This window comes from Lissotriton helveticus (assembly GCF_964261635.1).
Source record: "Lissotriton helveticus chromosome 1_1 unlocalized genomic scaffold, aLisHel1.1 SUPER_1_unloc_3, whole genome shotgun sequence".
Taxonomy (NCBI): Eukaryota; Metazoa; Chordata; class Amphibia; order Caudata; family Salamandridae; genus Lissotriton; species Lissotriton helveticus.
In genome coordinates, this window is record NW_027611670.1 from 1,992,981 (window position 1) to 2,011,638 (window position 18,658).

Sequence of the window (18,658 nt, forward strand, 5' to 3'; positions counted from 1 at the left end):
GGTGCTCTTTGGGGGGTCCGGGTGTTTGTGGGTGAGTTTTGGGATCTGGGAGCACTGCTGGGACAATCTAATCTTGATTGCATTTGCTTTTCAGGAACTCCGTGGTGGAAAACAGGAGTTATGACCTAGCTGCACAGCGCGTTTGGACCGAAGGCCGAGAAATTTTGTAAGTATGAGATTTTCCTTTTAGGCTGTTTGGGGGTGTTGTGCTTTTTGGCGGGTGGGTTGGCGGGTCTTGGGGCATTCCTGGGAAGGTCTAATACGGATAGAAGTGGTTTGGACAAAATCCATGCAGAATTGTTTTTTGCTATTTCTGACATTTTGCTCAATGTAGCGTTTTTGGGGGCCTGTTTGGGGGGCTTCCTGGTATTTGTGGGTGGGTTTCGGGGTCTGGGAGCACTGCTGGCTATGGATACTTTAGTTTGCAAGAGGTTTGAAGCAAATCCATGGTGGCAGAGGGGAGTTAGGGCCTAGCTGCAGAGTGTGCGCGGAGTGATTTTGGAAATTGGCAAGAAAATGACTAAGTCCACATTTTTTTACTCTTGCTTTTTGGCTGTTTGGGGGTCTTCTACTAGTTTTCTCCAGGGTTGACGGCTCTGGGGCCATTGCTGGTAAGCTCTAATACCGGATAAAAGTGGTTTGGACCAAATCGGAGGCGGAATTTTTTTGCGTTTTTGCTGACTTGCTTGCCTTTCAGGTGCTCTTTGGGGGGGTTCCGGGTGTTTGTGGGTGAGTTTTGGGGTCTGGGAGCACTGCTGGGACAGTCTAATCTTGATTGCATTTGCTTTTCAGGAAATCCGTGGTGGAAAACGGGAGTTATGACCTAGCTGCACAGCGCGTTTGGACCGAAGGCCGAGAAATATTGTAAGTATGAGATTTTCCTTTTTGGCTGTTTGGGGGTGTTGTGCTTTTTGGCGGGTGGGTTGGCGGGTCTTGGGGCATTCCTGGGAAGGTCTAATACCTGATAGAAGTGGTTTGGACAAAATCCATGCAGAATTTTCTTTTGCTATTTCTGACATTTTGCTCAAAGTAGTGTTTTCGAGGGCCTGTTTGGGGGGCTTCCTGGTGTTTGTGGGTGGGTTTCGGGGTCTGGGAGCACTGCTGGCTATGGATACTTTAGTTTGCAAGAGGTTTGAAGCAAATCCATCGTGGCAGAGGGGAGTTAGGGCCTAGCTGCAGAGCGCGTGCAGAGTGATTTTGGAAATTGGCAAGAAAATGACTAAGTCCACATTTTTGTACTTTTGCTTTTTGGCTGTTTGGGGGTCTTCTACTAGTTTGCTCCTGGGTTGACGGCTCTGGGGCCATTGCTGGGAAGCTCTAATACCGGATAAAAGTGGTTTGGACCAAATCGGAAGCAGAATTTTCTTTGCGTTTTTGCTGACTTGCTTGCCCTTCAGGTGCTCTTTGGGGGGTTCCGGGTGTTTGTGGGTGAGTTTTGGGGTCTGGGAGCACTGTTGGGACAGTCTAATCTTGATTGCATTTGCTTTTCAGGAAATCCGTGGTAGAAAACAGGAGTTATGACCTAGCTGCACAGCGCGTTTGGACCAAAGGCCGGGAAATATTGTAAGTATGAGATTTTCCTTTTTGGCTGTTTGGGGGTGTTGTGCTTTTTGGCGGGTGGGTTGGCGGGTCTTGGGGCATTCCTGGGAAGGTCTAATACCGGATAGAAGTGGTTTGGACAAAATCCATAAGGAAAAGCCTTTTGGCACTTTTTGTAACTTAGGGTTCAATAGGGTTAGCCCTAGCAGCAGGATTGCATGTGTTTCGGGGTGTTCTAGATTTTTGCAACTGAGTTCTAGGGTCTTAGAGCACTCGTGAGAATGTGTAACTTTGGTTGCAAGTCATTTGAAGAAAATCCATGGTGGGAAAGGGGGGATTTGGCATAGTTAAAGAAAGCCTTTGCCACTATTCTTAACTTAGGGCTCGTTAGGGTTAGCAGTATTTCTATTGCATGTGTTTGGGTGGGGGGTTTTCGAGTCTTGGAGCGATGTGGATACTTTTGCTTGCTTGCAAGTGGTTTGAATACAATCCACGGTGGGTAAGGGGGTATTTGGGCCTACATTTACTTTCAAAGTACGTTTTGTCACCAGTTTTCTGCTAGGCCTCGTTTTTGAGATCTGATTGGGGGTCTTCTACATTTTTGCGACTGGCTTTAGTAAGTGTCTGGGTGGGAGCATTGCTGGGAAGGTCTAATTTTGTTCTAAAACACAGTTTACAGTACACCTAGCTTGAGGGGAAAGATCCGCTAAATTAATTTGCCCATACTTATTTATCCTTTAAAAGGTGACTCAGACAGAGTACGCACTTTCAAAAATATTGTACTGTCTATTAGGAAAATCAAAGTGTGACTTTTTGCACTACACAGCGTACATACCTTATATTCATTTATCAGTGGTGTTGTAATATATCACTTCCTGTTTTTCGTTCAATAATTACAGGCCGGGTTTCAGTCTGTGCAATGGGGAAAAAAGGATGAAGTCAGGCTTCACATTAGCGAGCCGCAATTCAGCATTCTCCAGGCAGGCAGTGGACAGGGTGTCTTCTGGTCACCAACATTGATGGACGAAGCGTCAGCTGGAATGGAGGAGTGCCGCTAATAAGAGGAATTGTTTGCTGCATGCAACTTACTTACCAAATTCAACAGGACAACTACAACAACATGTATGTGACTGCATTTCTTGGATCTCTCTCTGCTTCTAAATTGATCCCTACAGCCATTCTATAGGTTTTACTTCGGCTATTTTTTAAACCTAATTTAATGTAAGAAGTGTTTCTCTGAGTGCAGAGATAGGCAAGTGAAAACGCTGCAGCCCTGTACTGTCGCATTCTAGTACTACTTACTTTTCAGTAACAATGCATGCAGTAGTGCATGCACTTCCTTTATGTCACTTAAAAGATTTATGGTTAGCTTTGTACCCAAAGATTTCTTTATCTTCAATTATTGTTTGTCCATGCTGTGCTTTTTTTTTCTTCTCTCAACAAAACCTACCCAAAAAGAAACCCCCATTCCCATCCATTTTCCAAACCCTAACCCTCTTCCCCCGGGCTGTGTGGTTTTGCTTGATGTGTGACTAAATGACATCAATAATTCCACACACTTGCTAGGGAGGATAAGGTCATAGCAACAGGCTGGTGAAGGAATCGGAGGATATATTCTAGACTTACTCAGCTTCAGTACTATTTCTTGTTGTAGTAGCCAATGTCAAAGAAATCCACCACAAGTACAAGTTATGCTTTCAATACTTTACCATTTGTTAGGCTACATTGTGGCACTGTTCTAGTGTACTGTCACCTGCTATATTCTCTATCGTACCGTTGTAATGCTACAGTAAGGACAAACCAGGTTTCATTTTCTTTTTTTCCATAGGCATGCAACTGCCACTGTGTCACGCCACTAGTACCACCGCAATGAGGAGGACATTTCATCCGCCCAGGATTGCCAACCTTAATCGCCATTTCCCGTGGAGCTAGCCCTGGGCCTAGCCCTACTTCCAAACACAAATTACAGGTAAGATAAGCTTTTGGTTGGAGGTAGTATAATGGAGTATTAGGAGAGACGAGAGATTGACAGTAGTACTACTAAAGTCCTAGGACTATTCAGGAAAACAAACTTACTGTTAAACCCCCACCCACCAGACTCAAAAGCAGTAAAAAACAGGTATGGTCAGATAAAGTTTCAAAAAGTATATTTTTGTAGCCCTAACAAAATAATCTCCCGCAAGACCCTCCCTAACCCCAACGATTGTCCTTCAAAAGTCCCAAAAACAACCCAACTCCCAATTCCCACCCCCCAAAAGTCTCTAAAAAAGGGGCAAGGGACACTACGGCAGGGTGCTGTTGACTTTAGCGGACAGGGCATCATGCTCCTTGCGGAGGGTGGCATGGTCGAAGAGGAGGCCCTCCACCAAGTTCTTATAGGTTAGGACCTCCTGCTCCAGGTAGGACACTCTGAGGCATAAACGGCGCTGGCGTGCCTTGCAAATCCTGTGGGGGGCAGCTGCTGTCTTTGCTGCTCGGCGGTGGCGGTTGGCTTTGGTAGCCCGGCTCCGTACCGCTGGAGCACTGCGCTGGCTGGCAGCCCGTGGTGGCACGGAGGAGGATGCAGCTGTCCCAGTGGATGTTGTTGTTGTACCGGTAGACTGCGTGTCCTCCTCCTCCAGGGCCACCAGCCGCCGATATTCGGCGACAGTGGCATCCAGCCTCCGTTGCCGGGCCATTCGAGCCAGCTTCCTCCTTGATGGTCTGTTTGATTTGGAAGGAGCAACTATATGAAGAAAGAAAGACATAGTCTGTAACCAGTGCTCCTTAAGATTAACACACAATGATTGAAAGGTGTGTCACAGTACAAGTAGCAAATTGAAAGCACAGTACATAACTATTGAGGACAGTATCTATGTAACCTCCGACTTCTTCATCCTTGCTCTAACATTAGTGGGAGTTTAAGGAACAAATTCTACGAGCACTATGGACTTCCATTACAGTCGACTATGACAGTACACCAGTCTTCTTCTTCTTCTTCTCTCTTGTTTAGGAAAATTGGTACGTTATCTTATGCAAGCCGGCATAATGCCAGCACAGTGAACTTGCACCCGAGAAAAACAGACGCACACCATGATGAGTGAGACAGACTTGCGTTACTGTACCGGTCCAGTACATGCAGGTGGTGAAGCTCTTACTTTTCTATTACGGGTGGCACTGAGAATACTCTGTTAAAAGGGCTACTGCTTAATTAATTTAGCTTTCACCCCACAGTGCAAATGAGTACTAGAAAAGGAAAATGAAGAAGCTAAATATTCTGATTATCTTTCACTTCACATGGGATGTATTTGATGACATATGGGATGACTTTAGGTGCTTTGCTTATTATTGAGTGAACAGTGATACACCCACACATGAATGACGTACTACTACTAAACTAAAGTTATTAAGAGAGGTAGGGAGTGTCCACCGTAATAACCGGATATATGCTGTCCTTGCAGTTGCAATACAAACTGCTGCTACTATTCATGGTAGTATTTGGACAAAATTACAACTTCTTTTCCTTGCCTTTCCTACACTGCAACGGACGTGCGGGTGCGGTGTTACATGCTCTTCAAAGTAACACTTAGTTCATCCAGTGACCGTCTACTCTCTCTAGATACACATATGCTATCTAAGAGTCAGATAGTACCATGATCCAGGCATCCATCCATTCAAAGTATATGCACACATACAGTTTCTGTTTCACCCACCCAGGCTGTTCTCCTTCCACCCATCCTTGCTTCATCATTCACCCAGCCATGCACCATACCATATTCTTTCCTTCCCAGCCACCTCGGGGACCAAGCAAACACATATCATTCTTCTTTGCAGTCATCATTACATTTCTCGTCCTTCCACACTTACTTACTACCTTCTTTCGCATTTCGTTCATCCCATCCATCAAGTTCATCTCAGATCTGATTGGGATTCTTCTCGCCAAAAACTTCACAGCTAAGTCGAAGTACATTTAGAGGAGGCTACTACCTGGTTGATTTATAATACACCCGTGCAGAAAGCACACTCTGCAGTCTTCAATCTCAATAAGTAAGGAATATATAGCTTACCTCTGCCCGCCACCACCGTGTTATCCCTCACAGGCATGTCTGGCACTTGCACCGCCTCCTCCCCAGAATTGTTCCCCTCGTCCAATACCAGCACCTCTGCGCTGGCCCCGCCTCCAGATGTTCCACCTACAAAGTACATTTAAGAATGTTAGAATACACCACTCACTACTATATAATATTTGGTCTAGGAGGAAGAAAGAAATGTGAAAAAAACAGACTACAATGTAATAATTTGTGGCTGTCTACTCTAAAGTAAAAATGTCCCTTTTTCCGGGGAAGGCTGTTGTCTTGCTGCACTTTTTGGCACAACTGATGAATGCTTGCTTTTTATTTTTAACACGCACCACTTTTTCTCCTAACAGACAGAAGCTTGACTTCTAAGAACACGAGCAGGATCAAGTTCAAACCAGGTGAGAGCTCGGCTCGACCACAAGAAATGTGTCCAATTAATCGTCAGCACTAAGCACTTTTCCATTTTCAGTTAAACGTTTACTTTTATGACAAACTTGATTTTAATAAATGTGTTTACTTTTAATAAAGCTTTTAAACTTAAATAGACTCTGTGGTTTTTGGTCCTCCAGACTAGAGTGGATGAGCTAAAGGTTTTGGAATTTTTGCAAGCATGAGTCTGTGCCTCTGACATCATTGGGGATCAATCATCGGTGACTTTGGGAGCTAAATGACTCTGCCACACTATCTAGTCAGTAAGGAGATTGGGGGTTCAACTACCAAGTCTGTTATCACTGAGGTATGTGGAAAGTCTAACAGCACCTATTATAATTGATAAGCTAAGCAAAAACATTATTTAGTGTCCATAGTACTGTTTGTGCAGATTTGTCCCTGCAACAGTAGTAGAATGGATTGTCCTACTATCCAACCCAAAAGTAAAGTAGTATCTTATTCTTTCTTGGTGGTCATTCACCTTTTTATTGTTGGCAATTGTCAAAGCATAAACATTTAGAAGACTTGAAAAGACATTATGGACAATCCCAGAGGACTGCACTCAGTGCATAGAGCTATTGCTGACTAGAATGGGAGTCCAATGGAATTGCCAAATGTGCAATATTAGTTAGCTACACAGACAGACTAATAAGAATAATCTAGTAATACCACAGGGAGTCATAGTCGAGGCAGGATAAGAATTTTGATCCAGTCTACAAGAAGATCAAAGACGATTTAGAAAAAATCAAATGATAGACTCTAGGAAAACATAAGTACTCTATATTAAAATTAAAACTTACTGGGGCCAGCAAAGGAGCCCTCGCCTGCCCGATCCTGGCCTGCATCCTGAACAGCAGCCTCCTCCTCCTCCTGTGTCCTCTTGACCCTGGGGGGAGCTGATGTACAACATGAAAGAAAGAAAGACCAGAAAACATGGATGATATTTGTCAACCAAATCAAACATTTCAAAAGAACAATAACTAAATATTTTGGCGAAATAGCAAATAGACAACTATTCCACGGGATATATTGAGCGATCTCATGCGGTCTACTACGTTATTAGTATTGCTTGATTTGCGGACCGTCGAATTGGAAACTTCTTATGCAACTCACTAAACAAAGTACTAAAAAGGTTTGCCTAGGATTGGCAGGCAGCAGTCCGCAGCACGTGAAGTGACAGACAAAGTCCATCGTGATTGCAGATCAGCGACAACACTAAAGTTTCCTACTACATTAACCAGTCATTAAAATACTCAAACTATCAATCCACCACCACTATTTCTTCTTATCGCCATGTGTACAAAGGAAGGACTGGACTTATTATTATTATTATTAAAAAATTTTATAGAGCGCGTAGTCACCCGTAGGTATCCCAGCGCTGAAACAAAACCCTAACCAGTGAGAGGGGGGGAGGGGGGGGGGAAGGGGGGTACAGCAATTTTAGACAGAAGCAATTTTAACAGAGCAAAAAAAAAGAAGTGGTTAAAAGCTGTTTTAAGGAAACAAGTGGGTTTTGAGTCGTTTCCTGAATCGTAAATAGTTTGATTCTTTCCTCAGGTCTCGAGGAAGGGCGTTCCATAGGCGCACTGTGTGGATCGAGAAACGTCTTCCACCTGTGCGGGCTTTTTTGAACCTGGGCACGATGATGAGGGACTCCCTGTCCGATCGGAGAGATCTAGGGGCTTTATAGGGTTGTATGAATTTCCTCAGAATGGGGGGGCCCTGATTCTGCACTAGCCTATGAGCCAAGCTTAAGGCTTTGAATGTTATTCGTTCTCTCACTGGAAGCCAGTGAAGGAGCTTCAGAGCAGGTTTGGCTGAAGCTCTGGCAGGAGTATGTGTGAGGATCCGGGCGGCAGCATTTTGAATTTTCTGCAGTTTATTTAAGGTTGCTTCGGGTGCGCCCAGGTATATAGCATTGCTATAGTCAAGCCTGGACAGAATAAGGCCTTGAATGAGAAGTCTTTGCGATATGGGTGGAAGGAGGGGCAGAATCTTTCTCATCGCTTTAAGTAGGCCGAAGCAGGTGCCTGCTACTCTCTTGGCCTGCGTAGTAAAAGAGAGATCTGTTTCAATCCATACTCCCAGGCTTTTTACTTCCTGTTTGGGAGCAGGGGGGGGGCCCAGACAGGGTGGCCAGGTGTTCAGAGGGAAGGTGCATCCTTTCTGACCCAGAAGGAGAATGTCAGTTTTCGAACCATTCAGCTTTAAGGCTGAGTTATTCATCCACCCTTGGATCTGTGTTAAGCAGTTGAATAGATCCGCTGGCTGTTGACTAGGGTGGGAGAGGGAGACAACTAGCTGTGTGTCATCCGCATAACTGACAATGCTCACTCCGAACGGGATGACGACCTCCTCCAATGTGGACATATAGATGTTAAACAATGTGGGGCTCAGGGAGGAGCCCTGAGGCACCCCACATTGGAGGGGAGTATCGGAGGAGCGGGTGTTATTTTCCCAGATCTGGAAGGATCGTTGGGCCAGAAAGGAGGAAAGCCAGGATAGAGCGGTGCCTTCTACTCCTACCTTCTTAAGCCGTTTAACCAGAAGTTGGTGGTTGACGGTGTCGAAGGCCGCGCTCAGGTCGAGAAGGATCACTGCCACTGATCCTCCCTCGTCTAAGAGCGCTCTGGCCTCCTCCACTGCAGCCAGGAGGGCGATGTCGGTGCCTTGTCCTGGGCGAAAGCCCCTACAGACTTGAGTCTGTAGGGGCTGATTTAGAAGCCCCTTGCGGCTCTTTTGCTCCATTGTTGCGTGATTTTTGTGATGCAGCGGCAGAACAAAAGAGGCGCAATGGGGCGGCGTATATTAACAACGTGACGCATATGGGAGATGCATCACGTTGTACAGCCCTGCGCCATCAGGGGGCGTTCCGGCGCAAGGGAGGGCGTTCCTGCGCAGGAACGCATCCTAAAAGTGGCTGAGGGAAATCTACAAGATTTCAATCACTCACTTTAACGACAATGATGCGTGACTCAAACCCTGCGCCTGCTTGAAGCAGACGTACGGCATGACGCAGCATTGGGGAGATAGGGCACCCCAGAGCATTGATGGAGCTGCGCCATCGTTGCGACGCAACTCCAGCAATGCGCCGCCTTTACGGCACCAATGCGTAACGCTTTGGTGACGTTTTGGGCCCATGGTGCGCCGCATTGTAAATACGGCACACCATGGGTGATGGTGGCGTGGCGCACAATTACTGGCGCATCCCTGCTACTTTGCAGGGATGCGCCGGTAATTAAAAATCTGAACCTTAGTGTCTAGCATTACGCAGTTCTTTAAACTATACTCATACATAATTTCACAGGCCAATGAAATGAACACAAAATCGAAACAAATAAGCATAGTAGCAACACTACTGAGAAGGAGAGCAGTGCACCTGAAATGCACAGAAGATTTTGAAATATAATTTACCTACAATGTAATTAGCAGCCTTATTGCTCGTGGTAAAAAACAAAATTTGCAATATAATAACGCACAGAGCAGGAGAAAACAGAGTAGTAAAGAAATAGCTACTACTACTCACCAAGCCCGGGGATCTCAAGACCAAGCAGGTCGAGCAGATCGCGTTCACGGTCCAGGACATCCGTCCAGCGGTGGGTGGCCTGGTTGTAGGTGCGCCGGACCCGGGAGTGGTGGTACATGGCCCGGCACACCTTCTCCCACCGCTTCCGGCGCTCCCGGATCCCGTACCCGCTACCGATCCTGCCGCTTTCCATGATGGTCCTGGGGAGGCGGCGCTGAACATAAAAAATTAGTGCGGCCACCTCCTCCGGGCTGAAGATCTCCCGGGGTAGGACCTGCTCCCCCCTCAAACGCCCTCACGGGAGCCGGGCACGGGGTGCGGGACCCTTCCCCTTCTCGGGATGCTTCCCGGCTCCCTTCACCATGGTCTGGGCAGAAAGGAAGCTAATTATTAAAGAAAAGAAAATAGGGAAGAGAAGAAAAGTAAAGAGTTGAAAAAAGTAGTTTAAAATTAACCAAAAGTAGCAGAAAACACAAAAATATAGAGCAAGAAAAATAGAGAGATAGATAATAAGTAAAATAGATTAAAAAAAACTTCAAACAAGCAAAGGATGGCAGAGATACAGAGAGGATACCAAAAGCATGCCCAGAACCATAGCAATGAATGAGAAACAAGATGGCCGCGCCCGTTCACGACCGCGTGAGTACATTCGCGCGAGATTTTCCTTGCAAACACCCACGAAATTGTACAAGCAAGCCGCACACTTTGCGAGATTACACTTCGCGCCCGGAAACGGAAATATGTCATGCAAACAAGATGGCCGCGCCCTTGAACGACCGCGAGGGTAACTTCGCGCCTTGCGCTACAAGCGGCTCGCTAAAATGCACAAAACCTTGCGAACTAACACGCCGCAAAAAAACAAATCGCATATTCGCACGAATTCGCGGCTTCCGAATCCGATCTCGCGCAAGTTCGCGCCCCGCGAATCCCGTGAAAGTGCAGAAAAACGAGTTTCGCAAATCTGAAAGCACTCAGCAGGTGCAAGAGTTCAAACTCATCATTAGTACCCATTCCGTGTAGTGCTTCCTGACTGGGGCCCCTCCAGAGTTCAGTTGCTAGTTGCAACAATTGTATGACCCTGCTCTGACCCTCACAGCAGGCTCATAGAATAGCTACAAGTAGGCCACAAAGGTCCTGGAAAAAAAATTGCACTGCAACAGAAGGCAAATTACTGATAAGGAAGCAGGTGCCTGACCTGGAATTTTAAAACAGTGACACATTAATAAACTAACCCCAAATTAATTCATGTCAGTTGAAGCCGGGCAGGTGTGCTTGCTTTTCCCCCCATAATCTACAGTGATGATGAACCAGAGGGTGGCATTGATGTAACAGAGGGTGGCATGGGTGGAACAGAGGGTGGCAGACTGGCAGTGGTGAAACAGAGGGTGCTGGGAACCTGTGATGATGAACCAGACGTAGAAACAACATAGTCGCGACCGTTGCGAGCCGACAAGTAAGTTCGCAATTGCGAACTGGTACCAAACCCTCGCGAACTGGCAGAAACCCTTGCGAACACATAAAAAAAATCTGCAAATTTGCGAGAATTTGCGGATTTTGCGGTTTGCGAGTTCTCAAATACGCAAATTTGCGAACGCCAGATTCGCAAAATTCACCCATGCTTACCTGGGACTTCGAGTCCAGCTCCCCTGAGGACGAGAACAATTCACACTATTAAGGTAAAAAATCGTACGGGTTGGTTGGGGGTAAAAAATGCACTAGACAACGTACTAATGGATAACCTATTATTGTGTAAATACCAACATTATAATCTAAATGTTCAGGAATAACAACAGTGGGGTTCCCCCTTACCCCCCCCCCTTTTTCTGGTAAATACGCAGCCCAGCAATATAGACTTACGTGCTTTAATAGTTGCGTGGCTAAAGTACTGACACCATTGTCACATATAAGATAGCCTAATGGTGTATAAACCTATGTGAATAACGAAAAAACATGACATAAATTGAAAAAAACACATAATGAAGGAATAATTCGACACATGAGAAGTATCCGATTTGATGAAAAAAGAAGGGGTGTTTACACCAGACACTACCTGTCGGAAAAAGTAAAAAAGATGATCTTGCTCCTGAAAGCTCCCACTGTGATTCGCCATGATAGTCCCCATAGTGACTTAAAATGTGAATAAAATATGCATAAATGTGAATAAAGTGATATGTGAAGATCCAGTAACTTGATCTAAGAACATATCCATCTATTTTAATATCAAACCGCACCCTATTGTAATAAAGGGAGTTTTTTGGATGTAGGTTTGTTTTTTATGTATAAACCTTCACTAAGGGGGTATTTGTGCACATCTCTGGACACTACTACGCCACACCAGAGGTTGCCTCAGGCTAGAGGCTGGCATATAGCACACTAGATGACCCAATGATCAATGCCACAACGCTTATGTGGGGTGAAGGACTGGACTTTTAACAGTACCAGCGGTGCCAGGGAACAACACCTATAACCTTCATGGGATTACCTGTTTCGGCGCACAAACTACAGAGACACGGGACACTTCCTTCGGCGTCAAAGATTCAAGGTTTATTACTGCAGGGAACACAGATGTCACGACAAGTACAACACGTGCAACTTGGGGAGACTGCTTCAAATTGGTTCTGTGGATCGCTCCTTTTATACAGTTTTTACCCATAGGATAACATGATACACAAAGGTTTACAACCGGTTCCCATAATTATCCCACAGAGGGGTCGCTTTGGTCACTTTGAAGCACATAAGGTCCGGAACGTAAGTGCGGAAACATTTGGTGGTTCCCAACTGTAAAAACCCATCTTCCCAACATTAGCAAATTCCAACCGGCAGTAAAACAGATCGAAATAGGAACTAAAACAGGTGTAGAGGAAGATGGAAACAGTGGGAGAGTCGAAAAGGGTGTAAAAAGGGAGGTATCGGGAAACACGAGATACAGGCATCAAAGGGGCGTGCCTAATGAGATGCACGGCTGAGACAATAAACCGGCACGGCAAGATGAGCCTCGAGCGGGGCCATCTGCCTTGCAGTATCATCCCCCTCATCATAAAGACACTTACAAAGAACTTGTGTCTTCCGCAAATATCGTGGGAGTCCCAGGGTCGCGAAGCGGACATCGTCCGTTCGCTGGCTACTTGAGGGCAAGAGACAAAATGGATGCCGTATCTAAGATGGAACCCGTGGGTACAGATGAAAAACCCACATAACAAACAAACGGTTTAAGTTAGCACAGCGAAACTGCGCATACTTACTAAACTCGTCATTTACGGTTCTTAGATACCAGACTCGACCATATTCGTGCGGGTCGAAAACATCACTAAAAATTGTCACGGAACCTCAGACGCTCCTTTTGCCCTCATGTAGGCAAGCACTAGTCGGAATCATATTCGATATTCATCAGACCCTCGAGATGTTGTTGTAGCATAGCTCTGTCCAATCGAGTCCCTTTGGTAACAGGTGGCTGTCTCATACACGTTGTAGCACAGAGGCCACACAAGGCAGGACCGCACTGCATGCAAAGGCAACACGTGAACAGGAACACTACAACGACTCCAATGATCGTCAGAATTTTCCAACCCCAAGTCGACATCAGGCCCCAAAACCATCCAAGTAACGTCCAATCCCCTACATCCACGTGTATGGATTCGGAGATCTTATGCAACCTCGAGATGGCTTGATAGACAGTTGGAGCGTTATCAGGAATGAAAATACAGCAGGCCGAATGGATCACCTTACAAACCCCACCTCGATCTGCCAAGATCACATCTAAAACCATACGGTTTTGTAACGTCATTAGTCTATCCGCCTGAAGTTCTGTGGTGATATTACCAAGGGCACTGGCAGTAATATTAGCTGTCGATTCTACCACTCGAGTCAATTGTCTCAGGTTTCTACTATTAACCATAGGTCCCCAAAACGGTAGGAAACCCTTGAAAAAGTCTCCTGCCTCTTGACCGGCAGTATCCTCTTCGCTAATTACGCCTCTCACAACTCTAGTCTTGTGATAATCTGCATCTACAGTGAATGTCGGAGGCAACAAGTTTGCGATAAAACATGAGCCCACAAAGTCAGAGGGCAACCATGCATATGCTCGATCATGACAAATAAAGTAGGTACCCTTGGCAGCCAGGAACACAGGGGAAGAGACCATTGGCAGAATGTAATTTTCAGTGCAAGCACTCTCTCCAAGTCGGGCTTTCGATCTACGGCCACGACCTATTAGACAAAAATTACCAATGTGGGGTACGACCCATATCGGAGGTGAGCTTTTAAGCTGTTTTTCATTAGTGAACACACTATATTCGCCTCTACTTAGGACCCTATAGGCTTGTACCTCTTCTTCAGGGATGAGCGAAGGATCATAGATATCGTTATCTAAATCCTCTATTGCTATCGACAAAGGTTTTTGGTACGAAGTAGGACCAGAGTAAGGGGAACGTGGTTCTCGAATGGGGTGGAAACCCAGTGCGCTTCGAAACATTGTTTGAAATGCTCGAGCAGACCCTTGGGAGCTATACGGTAACACTAGATATGGAATTCCCTTATCCGTAGTATGTGGTATCAATCCACACACCCAACAATTAGTAGTGTTAACCACTAACTGATGCTGATGAAGGAGTTGAATAAAGGAATTGTTGCGGAATTCTGCACGTCTAGCCTGCTCGTGTTCAGGTAGGATGTGAAAAGAATGAGGAGAAACAGTGGAGATGGATTTAAGGTCAGGGGTAGGAGTAGGTATGACAGAAGACAAGAAATGAAACATTGTGTAATACACTGCACCCACCAAAAATGCAGAGATAGTCATAAACAGTACGAATATTTGAAACATGAAACATTTGGTACGACTGAGTTGCTGCAGCTTGAATCTTCTTGCTTGAGCTCTTTCCAAGTCCATCAGCTTCGAGAATGCCATTCCCTATGACCGTCCGCAACGTTTCTTGACGCACTTCGTTCTGTGTAGCAATAGTCAATTCCTAGGAGTTCCCAGGAATCGACGGTCTTTAACCTAGCGTCAAAACCTACTAACCAGAAGGAAGTACACGCGCGGCCCTACGGCCTTTATTTCACAAATATATATATATATATATACAGAAACAATGTCTCTCAGCTGTGGAAACAAAAAGTGTAAGGAACGAAGCTTAATGAATATATACAAAATAATTACAATGGTATGAGTGTTCAAACTGATCATAGAAAACGGGATAATGCACTTGTCAAGGGACAGAACGGGGTTTTTTATTAGTCTTTAGTGCTGGATCTTAGAAGGTACCGGGTTTTCCCAGGACGTGTCTGTTCGTTAAACAAAAGATCCGTTGAAGGGACAACGCTCTGTTGATCAGCTGAATGTTCTGGTCTTGAGTTTTCTGATGACAAATGTTCAATAATGCCTTTTTGCTGTACTGAGGATTCTCCGACAGGTTGTGCGTCGCTGAAAGGTACAAATGCCGGCAATCTTTCGGTTTCAGTTGATGCAATGCCTTTCCTTACCCACGAGTCTGCTGGCAACGGAATGGGGACTTTCTTGGTATGGGTGGCATGCACCCAGTGCTTCCGCCCCTCAAGACGAACTGCAGTTCTCGTGGCAAGGAGGACTTGATAGGGTCCAGTGAACCTGGGATCTAAATTGTTCTTGCGTGAGAAGTTGCGCGTCACCACCCAGTCTCCGGGCTGGAGCTGGTGGCCTGGACCCTCCGTCTGTGTTGGCAATGCTTCGTGAACCTGTTGGTGAATTAACCTCAGTTTAGCAGTCAAGTCATGAAGATAATCAATTAACATTGGATACTCAAGTTCACAAAAGGCATTCGGTCTAGGGACCCCCCAAACATTGGCAGGACGACCAAACACTATTTCATAGGGACTGAGCCCTACTCGGGAGTGTACAGTTGCCCTTGTTGACAATAATGCTAAGGGTAAAGCGTCAGGCCACGAAAGACCTGTCGTAGCCTGAATCTTTGCTAGCTTAAGCTTAAGGGTGCCATTGTACCCTTCAACCAAACCAGCTGACTGAGGATGGTTGGCACTATGGAATTTCTGCACAATCCCTAACCCGCGACACACACTCTTCATCACGCTCCCAACAAACTCACTTCCGTTGTCTGACCACACAACCCGAGGCATTCCGTAACGGGAAAAATATTCTTTGAGTAAAATTTTTGCAGTGGATAAAGCCGTATTATCCTTAAGGGGGTAAGCCTCAATCCATCGGGAGAATGCACAAACAACAACTAAAACATACTTTAGGTTATTGCATCGCTCCATATGAATGAAGTCTAATTGAATAACTTCGAAAGGGTACGCAGGAGGGGCAAAATGGCCAGGTGGAGTGGGAGTGCCCTTACCAGGATTGTGCATCAAACACACCATACAATTCTTAACCAAGCGTTCAGCACATTTCGTAATACCATCATTCTTCCACACAGGAAACAGCAACTTACAGATACCTTTCGCGCTAATATGTGCTAATCCGTGTGCCATAGTCACAATAGCCAACACATACGCATCAGGCAACATCCATCTTTTCTGTTCCGACAAGTCAATCCAACAACCATTCTCATCTAACTTTCCCGTACTTTCTCTCCACTTCGTCTTTTCAGTTTCGGTGGCCTCATTCTGAATGGCTTTCACACTTTCAATAGTGTTCTCACACATACTTGATTCTGCAGGCCACCTAACCGAACTCGTCACATACATTCGAGTGCTAATGTTCCGGGCAGTCTCCTTAGCAGTCTCATCCGCAAACGCATTTCCACGACCAACATCATCCGTTACTTTCTGATGTGCGCTACACTTGATAATGGCAACCTGTTTAGGCAATGTGAGTGCATCTAAAAGATCATTTACAAGCTGGCCATGCTGAATCTTCATACCATGTGATGTAAGGAATCCTCTCTCTCTCCACAGTCGTCCAAAACTATGTGCCACACCAAATGCATACTGGCTGTCTGTAAACACATTCACACGTTTATCTTTAGACAATACACACGCTCTCGTCAACGCAACGAGCTCAGCAGCCTGAGCCGAATTTTGATTTAATCTTGCACTTTCCACAATCGTTCTCAATGTAACTACAGCATACGCAGTCGTCACATCACCATTTGGCAACTTGAAACAAGAACCATCCACATACAAAGTACCATCGGGATCTGTCAATGGAGTATCTCTTAGGTCAATGCGACCCTTGGTCTCCTCTTCAGTTTTGAGGTAGCAGTCATGTACTGCTTCACCACTTGATTCTGTGTCGATCGGCAGCAATGTTGCTGGATTCAACACATTACATCGTTTTATCCGTATATGACTGGCCAGCAACGTCAACTCGTAACCAGACAATCTTGCGCTCGTCAGATGTTGAGTTTTCGTTCGGTTCAATAGAGTGTCGACTGCATGTGGAACCATTACCGTGAGCATATTATCCATAACTAGACCTGCGGACTGTCGAATGGACGCCGCAGCTGCCGCTGTTGCTCTTAAGCAACTTGGCAAGGCTCTTGCTACTGGGTCTAAAGTCGAAGAAAAGTAGGCACATGGACGTTGCTTACCACCAAAAGGTTGTGTCAAAACACTCAATGCGCAACCATCCCTCTCGTGAACGTATAGTGTAAACGGCTTACTGTAGTCAGGGGTACCCAACACAGGAGCCGAACACAACGCATCACGCAATTCAGAAAAACTTTTCTGACATTCTTCAGACCAAGGTACTGGGGATGAAACATCCTTGCACGTAAGGGCTATCAATGGTTTCGCCAACAATGAAAAATTTGGAATCCATTGTCTGCAGTAGGACGTAATACCTAAAAAGGCACGAACATCTCTCTGGGTTTTTGGCACAGTCATTCGGGAAATTGCTGCAATTCTCTCTGGGGTCAACCTTCTCCCTTCTCTTGACAATAAGTGACCTAAATAGGTAACTTCTTGGCAACAATACTGTAGCTTTGAAGGCGATACCTTGTGGTGCAAGTCATGTAGATAGTGCAATAATGATACTGTAGCCGTTTTGCAAATAGCTTCTGTATCAGCTGCCACTAAAAGATCGTCAACGTATTGAATCAAAGCTGCACCTTTAGGCAATACAAAGGCATCAAGCTGACCTTTAAGTGCTTGGCTGTAGATTGATGGACTCTCACAGTAGCCCTGTGGAGCGCGCTTTAGCCTAAAACTGCGACCTCCTAATGAGAATCCGAAAAGGTCTCTGCTCTCCTCTGCAATCGGAATGCTAAAGAAAGCATTTTTTAGATCAATCACTGTGAACCAGGAGGCAGATGCCGGAATCAGTGTTAATAAAGCCGTAATGTCGGGGACCACAGGAAACTGCGGAATCACTATTTTATTTACCTCTCTTAAATCAATAACAAAACGATACACAGGAGGTTTATTTGGGTCAGTTCGTTTCAGAATTGGTAAGACGGGGCTATTACACACGTTTCCACGAGTTTCTTCAACAACACCTTTTCCAATGAGATCATGAATGATTGCTAACAGTGCTCGTTCGCCTTCAAGAGAAATACGATATTGAGGTAAACGCGGTAATCGCGCATTTGGTTTCAATTGAATCACATAGGGTGGAATGTCTAACAAGCCCACATCATTGGGACCTGTTGCCCATAAGGACGCAGGAAGGGAATTCAATTCCGGTGGGAATTTATCAACCGATAAATACATGGGAGAGATCACTCTCCTTCCCAATGTAAGCTCCACTCCTTCAGGGGAACAATACAATGTTGCATATAATCGTTTCAACAAATCCAGGCCCAAAAGATTTTCACCACAACCTGTAGATAGAATCAGTGGAGCCGTTAGCTCACGAGGTCCAATCATAAGAGGCAAAGGGCTAGAGACTGGGTTACTAACAGGGGCGCCAGAGAATCCAACGGAAACATTCGTTAAGCCAGACAAAGGTGCGCCAGGGAGTTTTGAATGCATGATGGAACTTTTCGTCGCACCAGTGTCTAACAGAAAAGGCTCAACTACACCCGATGTAGTCACTGCAACGTAAGGCCCACTCTGATCGACCGGAACTGACACTACTCCCTCTCTTTGTCGTTGGCTGTCCTAGTAGTGGTCATTTACAACAGTCTCATGATCTATATAATAATCATCAACATTATACTGTGCAGATCGA

The 18,658-nt window shown here is 45.5% G+C and overlaps 2 protein-coding genes across 2 annotated transcripts in view; both read left to right on the top strand.

Annotated features, from left to right (window-relative positions):
• The window catches only part of LOC144805857 (uncharacterized), a 303,652-nt gene that overhangs the window by 273,982 nt on the left and 11,012 nt on the right, over window positions 1–18,658 (top strand). Inside the window, 1 exon segment of the mRNA XM_078672338.1 lies at window positions 13,945–13,951. Coding sequence (XP_078528464.1) covers window positions 13,945–13,951 — 7 coding nt within the window.
• LOC144805858 (uncharacterized) overlaps window positions 1–18,658 on the top strand; it is a 2,350,900-nt gene that overhangs the window by 102,267 nt on the left and 2,229,975 nt on the right. The gene's annotated exons all lie outside the window — the stretch shown is intronic.